Source organism: Xenopus laevis, chromosome 2S (assembly GCF_017654675.1).
Source record: "Xenopus laevis strain J_2021 chromosome 2S, Xenopus_laevis_v10.1, whole genome shotgun sequence".
Taxonomy (NCBI): domain Eukaryota; kingdom Metazoa; phylum Chordata; class Amphibia; order Anura; family Pipidae; genus Xenopus; species Xenopus laevis.
Window position 1 is genome coordinate 29,464,814 of NC_054374.1, and position 17,267 is coordinate 29,482,080.

Here is a 17,267-nt window from a genome sequence, read left to right on the forward strand (position 1 = left end):
GGTGAGAGGAAAGATCCGGATTCTCTGAAAGGCAACAGAAGGGATAGGGGTTATGTCACCCAGATGGGGGAGGGGTATGCCGGGGCAAAGGGGTCTGGACAGAATGAAACCCAGTGCAGAGGAATAAGGACTATTTGGGGGCTTTGAAGGGCTTGTGGGGATGAAGCACAATGTGGAGCAACACAGAAGGTTAGGAAGCCTGGTGTGGCGGGTTATGGGAACTAAACATCAGTTGGGGGAGAAGAGCCCAGGTATCAGAGGTAAAGAACTTAGTGGACTGTGTGCGGAGCATACAACTCTGTGTAAGGGGTTAAACAGGGGACTATAGGAATGTGAGAGATAAAGCCCAGCACAGGGTTTAGGCAGGAGACTGAAGGATTGTGGGCTTGTGGCTAGGAATTAAGCCCAGAATAGTGGGGCAGAGAGAGGATTGTGGGTAGGAATAAAGCCCAGGTTGGGCGGGGGGCAGAGAGAGGAGATTGTGGGTATGAACAAAGCCCAGGGTGGGGGACCACTAGGGGCAGTGCAGGACGCAAATGTGTGAGACACAAAACAAATAAAACACATCAGAAATCCCCACATTCCATCACTCCAACCTCCTGTAGCTGAACATCCGCCAGTGGCGGGGCGGGGCAGTGCAGGGAGCAGCGCGCAGATAGAGGCAGGTGACGATGAGCACCTGAGTGGATGACGTAATGCAGTAGGAGGGAGGGATACGAGAGGGTGGGTCTGGGAAAAGGGGCGGAAAGTACGAGCGGCAGAGGCCACGCCCCAAGCGGTTGAGTCCCAGAGTGAGTGAGGGGAGAGCGCGGAGTGACCATGAGGCTCACGGGGCGGCTGTTCTTTCTCTTGTTCTGTTTCCGTGCCGGTAAGTACCGACCTCCGCCCGACTCATCGGCGGGCTTCTGGTTTACTCTGGCGGGGAGGGGCCGGGAGTTGTACTGGGAAAGCAAAGTATTCCCCCCCCCATTAATATTATCTGCCTGGGACTTTCCACTAACTCCACTCAGCCATGCACATGGTCACTTTGTGCTGATGGGAGGAGCCTGTGTCTGTGCCTTCCTCAGAGTGCAAGCTCTGTGGTCCATGCCCCTTGTTCCTCCCAGTCCCTGGGACCGGCTCACAAATGCTTCCTGTCGTCCTCCCCACCAACACCCTGTACTGGGTATGGAAGGAACAGCTAATCGCCCAGTTGTGTAGCACATAAGTAGCTGTATATGGAACACACACACACACACACTCTCTCACACTCTCTCACACTCTCACACACTCTCACACAAATACACACACACACTCACACACACTCTCACACACAAAACATATATATATATATATATATATATATATATATATACACACACATATATACTCACACACAAATACACATATATATACACACACATATATACTCACACAAATACACATATATATATATACACACATATATACTCACACACACAAATACACACACACACACACACTCTCACACACACACTCTCACACACACACTCTCACACACACATACATATACACACACATACATATACACACACATACATATACACACACATACATATACACACACACACAAATACACATATATATACACACACATACACACACACACACACACACATACACACACTAGTGACACTGAAACTACTTACCTATTGCAGCAGTCTCTGTGCCTGAAGGAGAAGAAGTGAGTCAGTTTGCAGTCACAGTTTTACCCCCGTTTCTTCTTTATTTTAACAAGGGCTGTGGGTGAGGTGTCAGTGAAACAGTGAGTCTATACAGTGTAACCGTTGATGTGCCGGGGGCCAGTTCCGTGTGCTGCCGTCACTGAGTAGCTAATAGAACCCAGAAATGTAGAAGACGGTAACAAAAAACAGAATTTGCTTTAATTAAAAACCCAATAGACTTTCAGCACAAACCATATTAATTTGGCAGCGCCCCCTATGAACAGGGTGAATGTACAGGATGCCCCCTGACAGTTGGGTGCTCAGGGTTAGGGTAGGACAGGTCACTAAATGTCAGCTTGTGACCGGCAGGTTGGGACTTGCTGATATGGGAGTGGCCTGTATGTACCCCAGGGCTGAGTGTGTCCCCTTGTTACCAGGGATCATCATCTCCATAATAGAGAACTGTGTGTTTGGGGATCAGCATAGAGTGCCCTGCCCTGTGGTGGGTGCCTTTAGTTGCCTATAGACGTGCACATGTATCCTTGTGTCTGACAACCAGTTGCACCGTGCGGTCAACCACCTGCCACATAGAAGTGACGATCACCCACGGAAATGGTCAGATACACACAGGGATTGTAGCGTAATGTTCTTGTAATGAGAAATCTTCTAACCTGTCCCATCGACTAAATGAAAGATCGGCATAGTACGAAAAAATACACGGTTTGAAAATTGTACCAAACCTTCGATTTGTACGACTTTATCTTTGCGTCTGTGGCCGGCTTAACTGACGGCTCTGAGCAGGGGTGTCCCATACGGAACCAGTCTCAACAGTCGCTGCCCCCTCTAGTTTATACTGATGGAATGTTCCATAATGAGTTGGTGCCCACTGGGTGGGGTGTTCTGTTGGAGGAGGGGACAGGGTGGTCAGATTCAACATCTTGTTAATAAACAAAAAGTTGGTTCCTCAGGTGTGTGGCAGCTTTGCCTGTTATACCCCAAGCACTGGCACATGGTGCCTCCTGCCTAAACTATAAGTGCCAAATGTGTACCACATGCCTGTGCGTGGTTTGGCTTGCAGTGTGTGTTTGGGGCTAATGTGTGCGTGTCTGGGTGGGAGGGGTTAATGTGTGTTTATTTGGGTGGGATGAGTTTGTGTGTGTAATTTGTGGCTGTAGTGACCCCAAACAAAGAGGGTCTTAATCAGGTTCTAGAGTGTATAATGGGGTCAGTGGCACTCAGCCCTGGATCTGTGATGAGTACTAAGTGATTAACCCCACCTGGTGTAAGTCATTCTCTCTGCACACTCCATGCATTGTCAGAAATAGGAAACCTTGCCCTTTAATGGAACAGTAACACCAAAAAATAAAATTTATCTAAAGGAATAACAATATCATGTAGTGTTGTCCTGTGCTGGTACAACTGGTGTGTTTGCTTCAGAAACTCTACTATAGTTTATATAAGCAAACTGATGTGTAGCAATGGGGCAGCCATTCAAGCACAGGATACACTTATGTGAGTGGGGCACATGCGCAGTAGCGCAACCCCACGGACACAGGGACTGGACGCAGAGACACTTCAACTTTATTATACAGGATTACAGGTTATTTTTTACAACCTAAACAACATGGGACACTAACTGCAGTTTGGACCTACGGATACATATGTTGAAATTTTGACACCTTATTTTCTTCTGCATTATAGTACATGTTGATATGCGCATTACTTGAATTAAGCTCTATAGAGTGCTATAACTAAAATAGGAGGGGCCCCTTATTTTACTTAACAGCTCTAATTGGCTTTAAGTGTTTTTATTTGTATTATGATTCCCTGGCACGTTTGTCTAATAAACATTGCCATTTTTATTCATACACATGTTGATACAAATATTTAAGTAGTACTCAGCCAGTTCTAAGAGTATAAATCCCTTTTCTTGTACAACACTACATTGTGTTTCCATTAAGAAGTTTTCATTGTTTGGTGTTACTGTTCCTTTAAACAAGGCCTTAGCTTCTAGGGGCCAATGAGCTGCCTACTTGCCCCGTGAGTTGCTTCCATCACCCTGACACCATTGCTGAAAGGGCTGTTGCTGGGGGTCTCCTACCCCAAATAGCAGGGGTTCCAATAACCCGGATCTTAGGGTTCAGCTTGTGTCACATGACTGTGCACCAGTATTTGCACAAGTCCTGTGTGTGTTTGCTTGTGGCTGTGTGTGCACTCACTGTTTGCTGATGCACAGATTTGCTCTATGTTACATACTGGGGGGAAGATAGTACTGTGCCCATGGGAGAGCTCTAAGCCACAGTGCAGTTGGTCTTCCTTTTAATTCTGTTCAGTGTAAATCATGTCAGTCCTTATTAGGAAGGGCAATTGCCTGGCAAACATCTGGGGGGCACATTCAGGTGGTTGGAATAGCAGCTACAGGGTCTGAGTGGACATGGGACAATTTGTTGCTGCCTTCTGCAGGTGATGAATTGCATGAAATTGACATGTTTTATTGCCCTAAAATTGTAATCCTTTAATCTGAAGTAGAGTCCTGCAGCGGGTCGGGTACCCGCGGGTTACCTGCAAAAACCTGCGGGTTGCAGGTAGAATGTCTGGGTGCGGGTATAGATGCGGTTCTACTCAATAGCGACATTTACTCCTTTTTTCTGGTCACGTCTACTTCCGATGACATCACTTCCGGTTTACAATGACCGCAGTTCCGGTTCTACTCCCTTTTTTTCTGATCACGTCTACTTCCGATGATGTCATTTCCGGTTTACAATGACGGAAGCTCCTTGATTCTTGATGGTCAGCGGTTGTGGAGAAGGTACTTTCGGATCGGGTACGGGTCCCAAAAAATTGACCCGTGCAGGACTCTAATCTGAAGTGCAGCGGGACCCCCCCCCAATCACGCTTGCACCCAGCTCTGTGTATCACCCACTTCTGATTATAAGTATAACCCACTTTAGTGGGTGCGTGTGCACCCCAGCCACATGGCTATTGTTCCTGCTGGTTACTAGGGTGCTGGGCAGATTCCTGACTGCTGGGGGAATACAGGCTCTTGAGGTCACACTCTAGCAAGGGCCAGCGCAACTGTGTGCAGGGCACTTTTACACTCACATGTATCACTTTGCACAATGGCTGTGAGTTCACTGTTTGTTTCCTACTTTGTAACTGTCTGTGTCATGTCTCTGGCTAATAACCTGCCCTTACCCTGCATGATTAGGGTTACACACTTGCAAAGGGGTTCAGGGAGCCCCCATTACATTATGGGTATAGAACTGTATGTGCCTCCCAGGGGTAGTGGACGTAGGGCTACTCCTGTAGTGTGTATGTTGGGAAATGACAGCTCTACTCTATGGTGCGGGCTGTGCCATTTTGTGTGTGCGCATTCCTGTGAGCCAGGCCTAAATATAGTGTCCTCCCTAATCCCACTGTAAGAGCTCTGATGATAATGGGCCCTGGTACAATGCCAGCCTTACTCTTTGCTGCCTGCATTGCCTTCATCTGTACCCAGGGCATGAGGGGCATACTGTAAATCTTCTTTTTCAGTATAAATTTTCCAAACGATAATTCAGAGCAGCCATTAACCCCTGCACAGCTGGTGTAACACAGTGGTGCTCATGGGCTGGTTCTGCTCGGGGTTAGAGCCTCATGGGCTGGTTCTGCTCGGGTTTAGAGCCTCGTGGGCCGGTTCTGCTCGGGTTTAGAGGCTCGCAAGCCGGTTCTGCTTGGGGTTAGAGGCTCGTGGCCCGGTTCTGCTCGGGGTTAAAGCTCATGGGCCGGTTCCGCTCGGGGTTAGAGGCTCGAGGGCCGGTTCTGCTCTGGGTTAGAGGCTCCCGGGCTGGTTCTGCTCGGGGTTAGAGACTCGCAGGCCAGTTCTGCTCAGGGTTAGAGTATGAGAGCTGTTGGGTGAGGGCACGGGGCCAATGACAGATACAGGTGCCAGGGCAGTGTGTTGTGCTGCACAGGGGAGTATGTTTCTTTGTTCTTCTATGGGAAACTGTGAGAGGGCTAATTGATTTGTTACCCTGGGGCAGTCACACAGGGGCCCGGCTTATGTACACTGGCAGACCATGCGGCAGCCCTGGGTAGTGAGAGGCTTGTGCTGATGTGAGCGGCTGCTCTGAGCTAATCAGGGCTGAGCCACAAGCTGCACACAGAAGCCATTAGAAATGCAATTTATGGGCAAAGAGCTGAGAGAGGATTAAATGGGGGTGGTGGGGAGTTCTTAAAGGCATACACCCCATAGAAATGTTTGTGCATTTTGTGTGATCCGTCCTGCCTGTGATTGGGGGGCTGCTGCTCCCGTCCCTTAGCTATGTTAGGGCCACTCAGGGGCCGTGCTGTATCTGTATTGGAGAGACAAGGGTTCCCAGATGCTGGGGTTCCTACATACATTTTGCCTCCCAGTTGGAATCCCAGATTTGCGTGAGACATTGTGCAGGGTTTAACATGTCTCTCCTCAGACAACACTGTGTGCGGCCCACGCAAGCCAAAGCCTTGCCTGTACAAGCCACAGCATGCCACCTCACTTGCCTCATTGATCTCTGCTTGCCCGCTGCCTGGAAAGGGTGTGTGTGTGTCAGTGTGACTGCTTGGTACCCCCACCCCAAGGAGAGTAATTCACAGATCTCTTCTCACCCATTGTTTTGTGGTGCAATTGTGATAATGGCTCTAAACAAAGCCCAAGGACACACAACCACTGCTGAATGACTTCAGGGAAACGTAATGTGAAACCGCAGGGAGCTGGTGTAATGGCACCCACTGCAGGGGGGCAGGGGTTGGTACTCTCATTGGCAGAGGTGCAGTCCCCGGGGGGGGGGGGGTTGGTACTCTCATTGGCAGAGGTGCAGTCCCCGGGGGGGGGTTGTTTACTCTCATTGGCAGAGGTGCAGTCCCCGGGGGGGTTGTTACTCTCATTGGCAGAGGTGCATTCCCCGGGGGGTTGGTACTCTCATTGGCAGAGATGCAGTCTCGGTGGGGGGGCAGGGGTTGGTACTCTCATTGGCAGAGGTGCAGTCCCCGGGGGGGGGGTTGTTGGTACTCTCATTGACAGAGGTGCAGTCCTGGGGGGGCAGGGGTTGGTACTCTCACTGGCAGAGGTGCAGTCTCGGGGGGGGGGGTTGGTTGGTGCTCTCATTGGCAGAGGTGCAGTCTCGGGGGGGGGGGCAGAAGGGGTTGGTACTCTGGCAGAGGAAGAGTTTCAGCCGCCTGTGACATCACGTTACAATGAGGTCACCAATCAGACACAGTTGGTGGTGAGTCTCTCACGCAAATTAGAACTGGGGCCGTGGGGCTTTTAGGAGCTGCCTGTGACTAGTAACCCTTTGTTTGCCAGTACCTAAGAGATTACAGCCACATACGTGGAGTACAGTAACCACTTAATATGACTTAATACACTTAATATGCTATTGGTTAATAGAGGGGGCTGCAGGTTGATTAGCAGCTGGAGGGGCAATAGTTATCCTTGTGCTGAGACAATAACACCCTCATCTCAGCCCTGGGGCTGCTTATATAATCCTGTGTATACTCCGGCAGGGTGGGGGTTAAAAGCTTGGAGCCAGACTGGGGCGGGATGGGTAATTGTCATTATAGGGAGTAGGTCTGGCTGGGGAGGGGCACATGGATTTGTGTATAGTTAGTCCCAGCCCAGGTACAGTAGTCGTGATTCACTCTGCTGTGGCTCATTGGCGACTTTCACTGAAACTGATACAAAAAGTGGCCCTGGGGGGGGCTCATCACAGCATTAACCCCTGCACTCTCTGGGGAGCATGTTACAAAGGAGAAAGTCCCAACATTAACCCCATGCTCTCCTTAGGGGGCTTGTTACAGAGGTACTAGTCACAGAATTAACCCTTCTGTCCCTGAGAAGATGGGTTGAATGAGTGGGAAAGGGAAATCCTCCTGTATCTCCATCTTGGATGCTCAAGCTATAAGAGTTAGACCCCCTGCTTGGAGAGACCCCACAACTTTAACCCCCCATGTCTGTGCTTAGTACAAGTTGCCCTGGCTTTGCTTCCCACACACACAGCTGAAGCTGCTCTGCCCTGCGGCGGCCATGCTGGATGGCACACGGTCCTATGGCTTGGGAGGCAAAAAAAGCCCATGAATTTCACTGCATAAAACTGTCTCATTAACCCTTCAGGTGCTGTCCTACTGTAAGAGCCACCCAATATGGGACTTCCGTGTCTGTATGGAATCTGTATGTGCCTATCGTCCAAGTGCTGAGCTGTATGTTGCTGCTTTATATGATATCATGGCAGAAGCATTGCTATCTCCCCTACAGGCCCTATGTGGTACTGCATGTGCCTCTCATTCTCCCACTTTCCCCTACAGGTTGCGTGTGGTCCCGCTCAGTCCATGTGCCCTCCGGCCCTATGGTTCGAGTGGAAGGGACAAGTGTGTCCATCCCCTGCAATGTCAGTGATTATGAGGGCCCCTTGGAGCAAAACTTTGAGTGGACGTTTTCTTCATCCGGCGGCTCCTCTGTGACAGTCCTCAGCACATTTGATCCCACATTCACAGCCCCGTCATACGCCGAGAGGGTGAGTGCTAGAGGGATCCAGCTAGAGAGGCTCAGCCACAACGTGGTCCTGTTCCATATCGGGGTGCTGAGTAAATCAGATGAGGGGGAGTACACCTGCTCCACCCCCAGCACCGATGCCACCATCAGCGGCAACTACGAGGACAAGGTCCGACTGAGAGGTAACAAGTCTATCACTGTGGTATAATGGGCCCCTGTGTGTTCCCTTCCAATCAATGTGGTGCCCTGGGAGTGCCAACTAGTGGCTTAATAGCCTCAGGCAATGATCTCTGTATAATGTACAGACCATATGTACTCGGTAACCCTATATGGCTGGCTCCGCCCCTCATGATACCCCTGGCTGGCATGCCCCGCCCCTCATGATATCCCTAAATGGCTGACTCCACCCCTCATGATACCCTATATGGCTGGCTCCGCCCCTCATGATACCACTATATGGCTGGCTCCGCCCCTCATGATAGCCCTATATGGCTCACCCTGCCCCTCAAGATACCCCTATATGGCTGGCCCCGCCCCTCACAATACCCCTATATGGCTGACTCCACCCCTCATGATACCCTTATGCTGCATTTGTTTATGAATGGCAGGTGTATCATTTTTCAGGGCAGCTCTGCACTCTTTGTTCAGGTGATGCCCCCACAGACGCAAATGTAGTTAAGGTGTGCTTCAAAAGCGGATTAGGCTCCTTGCAGCCCCGGGTGCAAGCCGTACCCCCTGCCAGGGCAAAGTATACATGTAGAAAATAAAGCAGCAGCACTCCGGTATTTTTGAAAAATTTGCAAAACTTTACTGAAATGCCATAGACAACGTTTCGGGCTACACAGGCCCTTTGTCAAGACATTGTCAAGCCATTCAAAAATACTGGAGCCCCCACAGATGCAGGTACCGTTTGCTTGTCACAGTCACTCATGTCCTTCTCTCTGCCCAGTGATCCCGGACACCCTGACAGTGTGGAGGACAAAGGGACGGCAGACGGGCTCCCGTACAGTAACTGAAGGGGGCTCATTTCAGCTGCAGTGCCAGGCGCTCTTGGATGACTTACTGGAACACACTCACCTGTCCCTCACATGGCAGCTCCAAGGTCCAGAGGGTACGGCCAGTGACGTTCTCAGTTTGTCACATTTGGGGCGCTTCCAGGCTGGCCCAGGTTATGAAGAGCGATACAGCAGTGGGAAAGTGAGGCTGGACACCGTGGGGGGTGACGGATACCGCCTGACAGTGGATGGGGTGCGCAGTTCAGATGTGGGAGAATACAGCTGTGTGGTAAGGACGTGGGTGCTGGATCCTCAAGGCTGGGCACAGATCCAGGAGAAGAAGATTTCTGTTTCTAGAATAGAGATGGAGTCCATACGTAAGTTGCACTACTGACTCTACTGACCAGGAGTTGTTGCCGTTAGTACCTAGCTTGCCCCCTAATCCCATTATGCCTTCCTCTTATGCAGGTATCAATGTAACGGTGCCAGCCTCTGTGGTGTCTGTGAATCTGGGGGAGCCGCTGCTCCTCTCCTGCCTGGTGTGGCACAACTCTGCCGGGCCAGTATATACCCGCGTGCGTTGGTTTCAATCTTCTGACCTGAAAACCGGCCCTGGAGAACCTCAGGAGTTGCTAGGTGGGCACGACCTTGATCCTACCCATGAAGGGGCAAGCACACACCTACTTGAAGTGCCACGTGGGTGGGATACAGGAGATTACACCTGCCAGGCAACAGTGTGGGCACCGAGCAGTAATGGGACCTGGCACCCCGTCATAGAGAAAAGCTCTGAGCCCATTAAAGTGCTACTCAATTTAACAGGTAATATGAGATTGGCATGCCTGTCTCTCTGTGCCTGGGCACCTTTGCCACTCCCTCTCTTACTTGTATGTCAGAGTGCTTCATCCTCTGTGCCAGCCTGTGTCATCCTCTGTGCCATTCTCTGTGGCAGCCTGTCCCATTCTCTGTGGCAGCCTGTGTCATGCATGTATTCACACCAGTCTCTCTCTCCCCTCCAATGTCAGTGCCAGAGCTGGAGGTCTCACTGAATGCCACCCTAATACCTCAGTTCTCGGAGGAGCCGACAGAGCTTGTGTGTCACATGACTGGATCTGATGGGGCCCGCCTGTCTGTATCCTGGTACTACACCCCAAGCCCACAGAACAGGGCACCTCAGCCTCTGCTTTTGGGGACCCTGGATCAGGACTGGATGGTGCATGTGGGGGATCATTACAAGGAACGACTGGAGAGCGGGGGGGTTATCCTTTCACGTAAGAGTCCCCAAACATTTGTCCTGCGCATCCAGTGGACCTCCAACGGAGACAGAGGACAGTACCACTGTGTGGGCACAGTTTGGCATCAGCAGCAAAATGAGAGCTGGACACCAAGCAGAGAGGTGGCATCTAACCCCCTCAGCATCTCCTGGGAGCAGGAAGGTAAGGGCATCCGTGTACTTGGAGCTGTAGCAATAGGATCAGCGGGCCCAAACTGCTGGGCACATAGAAGTACAGAGGGCAGTTAGCGCATTGCTGTCAGTACAGTGACGTGCGTTGCTATGGCCTCGTGATTGGCCAATCCCTGCATGATAGGGTAGGTAGGGAGTGAGTGGCCCTAAAGCAATTCTTATTATGGTCTGGAGACACTTAATAAATACAGGCAACAATAGAAAGACCGATTGGCCACTCTAGCCAGGTCCAAACTCAATAGGGCCACAGCACCCACATAATCATACCTGTCACCTGCGCTTCTTTTCACCCCCCCCCATTTTTTACCTGCTCTTCTTTAGTCAACAGCAAGAGAGAAGTCCCTCCCCTGAAATGAATATAGGACATTAGGAATAAGGCAAATCTTAATAACCTCGTTGATCGGCTGAGAGGAAAAAACAGTCCCTCCCATGCGGGAAAGATAAGCCTATGGGAATAAGGGCAACAGGCCCAGTGGTGGGTACAGGGGTGGTGAGATAATGGAAAGGAACCCTAAGTCTGAGGGCATGGGGGGGCTTCCGGAAGGAGTGTTGGGCAGTGCCAGTTCTGTTGCCACGTGTAAGTCTGATACAATCTCTTGTCATGCAGAGTACTTGCTGAAAGTCAAGGCCTCGGTGACCAAGGCTGTGGCAACTTCGGGGGGAACCTTTGAGATGCAGTGCTACGTCGTTGCCCAGAACATTCCCTCCCCCCGATACTCTGTACAGGTGACAATGGAACGATCGGGCCCTCATGGTGCAAGTGGCCCCCAAGTCCTGCTGCTGAGTCGTGAAGGAGTGACACACAGAAAGGGGGAAAGTTTTGGGAAAGCCGCGCTGGAGAAGGTGAAGGAGGGAGAGTATAGATTCCGGCTGTACCAGGCGCAGGAGGCGGGCACCTACCTCTGCTCAGTCACCGCATGGACACAAGGGGGAGGCGGGGGCTGGAGGGAAGCAAAGAACCAGACGTCGAACCCAGTGGCTTTGCAGTTTCAGACCTCAGGTACGGGTTTAGGGGGGGTATTGGGGTGAGGGTCCAGCCTTGGGAAGGGGGGGGTAACAAAGGGGTTACATCAGGGGGTACACACGGGATGTAGTGAGAGTAAGGCATGTGTATCGTGTGCAGATCTGGGGACCCTACCCATTTCTCCCTCGTGGGGGTGACGAGGGGGTCTTATCTGCAGAACATTGTTTCTTAACCTGACACCCCCTGATTTACTGGACTACAACTCCCAGTAGCCTTCTGCATATAACCAAGTCATGCTTGTAATTAGAGTCCATCTGGCGCCACGGGGGGGGGGGGGATCAGAGCTAGTGCTTTATGGCGGAGATCATTCTATCTGCTCCCCGTGAATCTCTGCGCCAGGTAACGGCCATTAAACTTAATGAGAGTGGGAATTGGGGAGCGAATGGAGCAGAAAAGCAATTTGCATGAATGTTATTAATGCTGAGAATTCCCCCCATCGTGTGTGTGTGTGTGGGAGTGAGTGTGTGGGGGGGGGGTCACACTGATTGAGTGGGGAGATTTGCTATTGGATATTTATTGGCTCTCACCCCAGATACCCACAGTACTGACCCATGCAAAGCAGTGCCACTCCGGGCAACCTCCATATAGCACCCACTGATGGCAGAGCCCTGGCACTAAATGTTCTTGGGAGCCACCCAGCTGGCAGTCCTCTAGCCTCTAAATAGCAGTGGGAAAAAACTGAGCATTACTAGGGTAGTTGTCTCCCATGATGCTCTGCTGCTGTGGGCATGGTTTGATACTGGCAGTACCATTTGTGGGTATAAAAGTGGCAGGATGACGGTTGATTTATGGGCTCATTGTTATGTTGTTCTCGCTCCCAGGTCTGATGTTTAATGTCACTGCCCATTCCGACAGCCCCTCTATTTACCAAGGAGATAGGGCGGAGTTCTGGTGCATCATCACCATGGGTGGCCCCGGAGTGGATACAGGTAAGTACCGCCTCCCCTGCAATTTGGGCAGGGGGGTCAGTCCCTAGGCTTATGTAAGTGACCAAAGCCCAGAGCATGGGTAGAAAAGAATACAGGGGCTATTGGGGGAAAATCTTTGGGGGCACAGATCTTTCCTGCTAAACTGGTACCGAACCCCAAATCATAATGAACAGAATTGCTGCCTTCTCCTCTTCAGTTCTGACTGTTGCGCTCACCTGTACATTGTACCCCAATACCCACTGGGACAGCAGGAAGGCTTTGTGGCTAATATAATACAGGGGGGCGCACAGTAGGAGAGATGGGTCACGTGGGATATCACATAGTATATAATACTGGTGTTGGGACACATTTATTTAGGGCGCCGGGGACATGGAGTAAATCATGTCCAGAGACTGGGGAACATGAGTCCCCTGTATTCATATATCCTCTCTGTTTGCAGACAGTCTGGCCTTTGATGTGTCGTGGTTTGCCCAGAGGCCGGGTCCGACTGTGGTTCTGCTCGTGTCAGTGGATCGCTGGGCGCAGGTGGAGCAAAGGCGGAGAAACGGCAGCAGTGAGGTGGCCATAGAGCGTGTGAGTCCCATGGAGTTCCGCCTGCGCATTTTTGGCACAGAGGAAGATGATGGCGGCGGCCATTTCTGTTCCGTCACCCCGTGGGTACTTTCTGGCACCGGCGTCTGGAGTAGGCAATCGGTTCTCACCTCAAATGTCATCTCTTTGTCTGTCAGGATGGACTGTGAGTAACCTTCCTATTCACTCTCTCATACTGACTCACACTCATACTGACTCACATTCTCCCATGAATTGACAACAACAGCACACTTGCACCCGCTCAGAGAGCCACACTAACACACAGTATAGGGCAATACCCATATGATGGTTTTGGCATTGCATTGACTTATTGCTTCTGTTATTGCCCCCACAGTGCTGAACACATTCAAATACCCTCTGCTGCTGGGGGGCACCATGGCGGTGCTTGTGGGCCTCCTCTCCTGCCTTATCGGATACTGTAGCTCCCGGTTCTGCTGCAAAGCCAAACCAGTCCCAGAGCCTCGCAAAGAGCACCGCAGACTCATGTCAATGGAGTTGGACTAAAGGGCAGGGAGTAGCACCAACTGCCTGCTGGTGGGTATGAGGGGGCAGCGCAATCTGATGCCTCGGGACTGGGGCAGAACTGAGAGGCTGGTATAAGAGTGTGAATGTCCTGTGTGCCCCATATTCTGCTCTGTCTCCTGGGGCAATTGCACCGCTCTGCCTCTCCTTCTGCAATAATTGGGCCCCCAGGGCCCCAACTTTCGGATACCGACTCGGCAATGGTTACATTAACCCTTGCACTCTTGATGCACAAAGTGTTTATCACTGTTAACTGTTTTATTGTACAATGTGACTTACTGGCGGCCTAAACACTACCAGAAATGAGGAGAAACCAGCAGCTTCTCTACAGCACTGCTGTTTGGGGGAGCCCTGTCTGTACTGCACTCCAGCCAGGGGGATTCCCATTTTTACAGCACTCCAGCCTGGGGGAACTCCGTCTGTACAGCACTCTAGTCTGGGGGAGTCCCGTCTGTACAGCACTGCTGCCTGGGGGAGCCATACACATAGAATACTATAGCAGTGCTGCCCGTTGTGGGTGAATAGCAGTGCAGCGGTACAGGGTGTGTGGTGAGTGGTATATCCCATGTAACTGAACTGTTACCGCCAGCAGAGGGCACCCCACAGACTGCACATTCTATTGCCACCGGCAGAAATATTTTTATATTGATGTTTCCTTTATCTGTTAAATAGGTTTTAAGAGCCAAACCTTCTCTCTCCTTTTCCCCCTGCCCTCTTCCCTCAGGATATGTGCCCCGCTACCTTCTGCCCTCCCACTGGCCCTTTTCTAGCTTCACTCCCAATCCATGGAAACAGTGTGTGCCAGGTCCTGCCAACTGTGAAGACTACACCCCTTTGTATTCTCAGTGCCACTCTAATTGGCTGATATTTTGCTTCCTTGGTGCCAAGAGTGAGTGACTCTGTGCCAGAGCCACTATAGTGGCACATACCTTGGTGCCAAAGCAACTATCAAGATTACTTGACTTGGTGCCAGTGATGCTAAAAGGGCTGGTATATTGGTGCCAATACCAGTATAAAGGGTACATGACCCAGTGCCAATTCCACTACATAAAGCATGTACCTTGATGCCAATAGAAGTATGAATTGTACATGATTTGGTGCCAATGCTGCTATGTAAGGGCTGTACCTTGGTGCCAGTGGTGCTATACGGGCCCAATTGATTGGTGCCAGTGCCACCATGTACAGGAGACCCCTTGGGCCTGGATGCAGTGGATTTATTGCACTACCCCCCCCCCCAGTTCTGTGGTACTGTTGCCTGTTTGGGTCTGTTTTCCCCTCTAAGCAATAATCAATAAAATACCATTATATTTTTTTACCCTCCATTTGACTCTTCAGTTTCCTGTACTACAAAGGATTCTGGGAGAGATATTTGGCTTTGCATATGTAGTCAGAACCAGCTGTGTTGCCCTTGGGTTGCAGTTGGTGTCTCTAGGGGCCCAGCAGTGTTTGAGTAGGTTTCCCGAGACACGGGGGGGGGGGCTTATGCGCTGGCAGCACACCGGCTCCCCCAGCCCAAGCACCAGGCTAGAGAATCACCTGCCTAAGTACTGGCCAACCAGAAATCATTCTATACTAGTGGATCTAGTGAGCTTTAACCACACCGAACCCCCGGGGAACAGTGACCATAATGTTATTTAATGACAGTGGGTAATAAAGACGGATCTAAAAGTAAGAACTTAAGAGCATAGATTGGGGCATTTTCTGAACAGAAATGGGTGTCATTTAAACTATTAAATAATTTATGTTCCCAATTTATTCCCTTAACTAAATGTAGAAGCATTAAAGGACCAGTAACATCAAAAAATGAAATTGTTACATGCCTTGAAGCACAAATGGTGAATTCATGTAAAGAATCTGTTATACAGAGGTTGCAAAAGCAACCCCACTAATGAAGGAGGTAGTGTGGGCCTCGAATATAGCCCGGAATTTGTTCCCTAAACCACTGCTCAGAACCCCACTCTGGTGTAACCCCAAACTACCACATCTCCATACCAGACCCCCAGCTATGGGCTAACTTCAAAATAAAATATATCCAGGATATATTCAAGGAAGGGCTACTGCTCTCAGGGAAGGGGTACAAGCTCTCAAAACAAAGTTTAACTTACCAAACAGGATGCACTTCCAATATCTTCCAACTTAAACATGCAATATACTCTCAATTCCCAGACAGGATCATACTCGCTACACCCTCCCATATAGAAGAGCATGTGCACACCTATACACGTGCAAAAGCTCTAATTTCTATGCCCACTTGGCACTGGCCAATGATACTTTACTAAGTAAACTCTACAATAAATTACAAACAGACATACCCAAAGTAAACAAGGAGCAATGGAAAGAAACCTTGGAAACAACAATCATTCACATGATTTGGTTGTGTAACAAAATACAAAGGTTCTGTACGAGGGTGGCAAGCTATACCTCTGACCTGATGGATACCATAATATGGATACCATAATTGTTTTAACTCCCTCCAGGATGCTACTAAATCAGGTCATGGATCTAGCCCCAACAGTTGCTATCTTGTTTGCCTATGCCCGTAAATCTATAACAATGAAATGGAAAGCCACTCCATCTATAAAGTCCTGGATATACACAAACAATTATCTACTCCTACATTTTCCACATAGGGATGTACTAACAAATTCGGAAGCACGGTTAATGTTTTATGTTGTTTTCTTTTATTTCTTTTATTTTCTCTTTATATTTTTTTATTAGTTAGTTAAATACAAACAAAATAAAGAAACTGGAAATACAGATGTACAGGGTATGCAATACAAACAAGTTTAGTACGAGATATTGTAGGTGATATCTAACAAACCACATGCCTTCAAAATATCTTTTGTGACAGAATGCTGTGCTTGTAAGCTGTTTTCCAATTAAAATCTTTTGTGGGGAAAAAAATTTAATTGTTTTAAAGTAATAAAACTATAATGCAGTGTTGCCCTGCACTGGTAATACTGGTGTGCTTGCTTCAGAAACACTACTATTGTTCATATAAGGAAGCTGTTGTGTAGCCATGGAAGCAGCCATTCAAAGGAGAAAAGGCTCACGTTACACAGCACATAGCAGTTAAGTTCTGTGTGCCATATATCCTTTTTTCAATTTCCGCCATTGCTGCTCAGCAGCTTGTTTATATGAACAATAATTTTCATTAGTTTATAACACTTATTTGGTGTTACTGTTCCTTTAAGGATCCCCACGTGACTCAGTACAGACAGAAAGAAATGGATAGGAAAGAAGAGAAAGGCATTTAATAACTACAAGTCAGAGGGGACAGAAGCTGCATTTAATGAATATAAACACTAATAAATGTGGTAAAACCTGGAAGGAAAAAAACAAGGAACTGTTTGCTACACAGGCCAAGACTAACCCCAAAAAGGATTTAAACTAAATGAGTAGTAAAAAGAGGCAGGCTCAGTTATGTGGTTTTTAAATAACTATCCACTCAGGGTCTAGTCCATGACTGATACAGGGTACATAAAGGGTCCCTCAAAATGAATATGTTCCAAGGCAAGGTGGAACACACCCTTGGGTGCTTAGAGCAGGGGGGG

General features: G+C 49.5%; 1 protein-coding gene across 1 annotated transcript; it reads left to right on the plus strand.

The window, feature by feature from the left end:
• The first annotated feature begins 711 nt into the window (after positions 1 to 711).
• ptgfrn.S (prostaglandin F2 receptor inhibitor S homeolog) lies at positions 712 to 15,033 on the plus strand. The gene is made up of 9 exons (XM_018249029.2): positions 712 to 868; positions 8,004 to 8,372; positions 9,140 to 9,562; positions 9,654 to 10,004; positions 10,208 to 10,618; positions 11,255 to 11,647; positions 12,493 to 12,600; positions 13,040 to 13,336; positions 13,526 to 15,033. Exons 1-9 carry the CDS (start codon positions 820 to 822, stop codon positions 13,693 to 13,695), a joined length of 2,571 nt encoding a protein of 856 aa, XP_018104518.1. The 5' UTR covers positions 712 to 819; the 3' UTR covers positions 13,696 to 15,033.
• Positions 15,034 to 17,267: the final 2,234 nt, after the last annotated feature.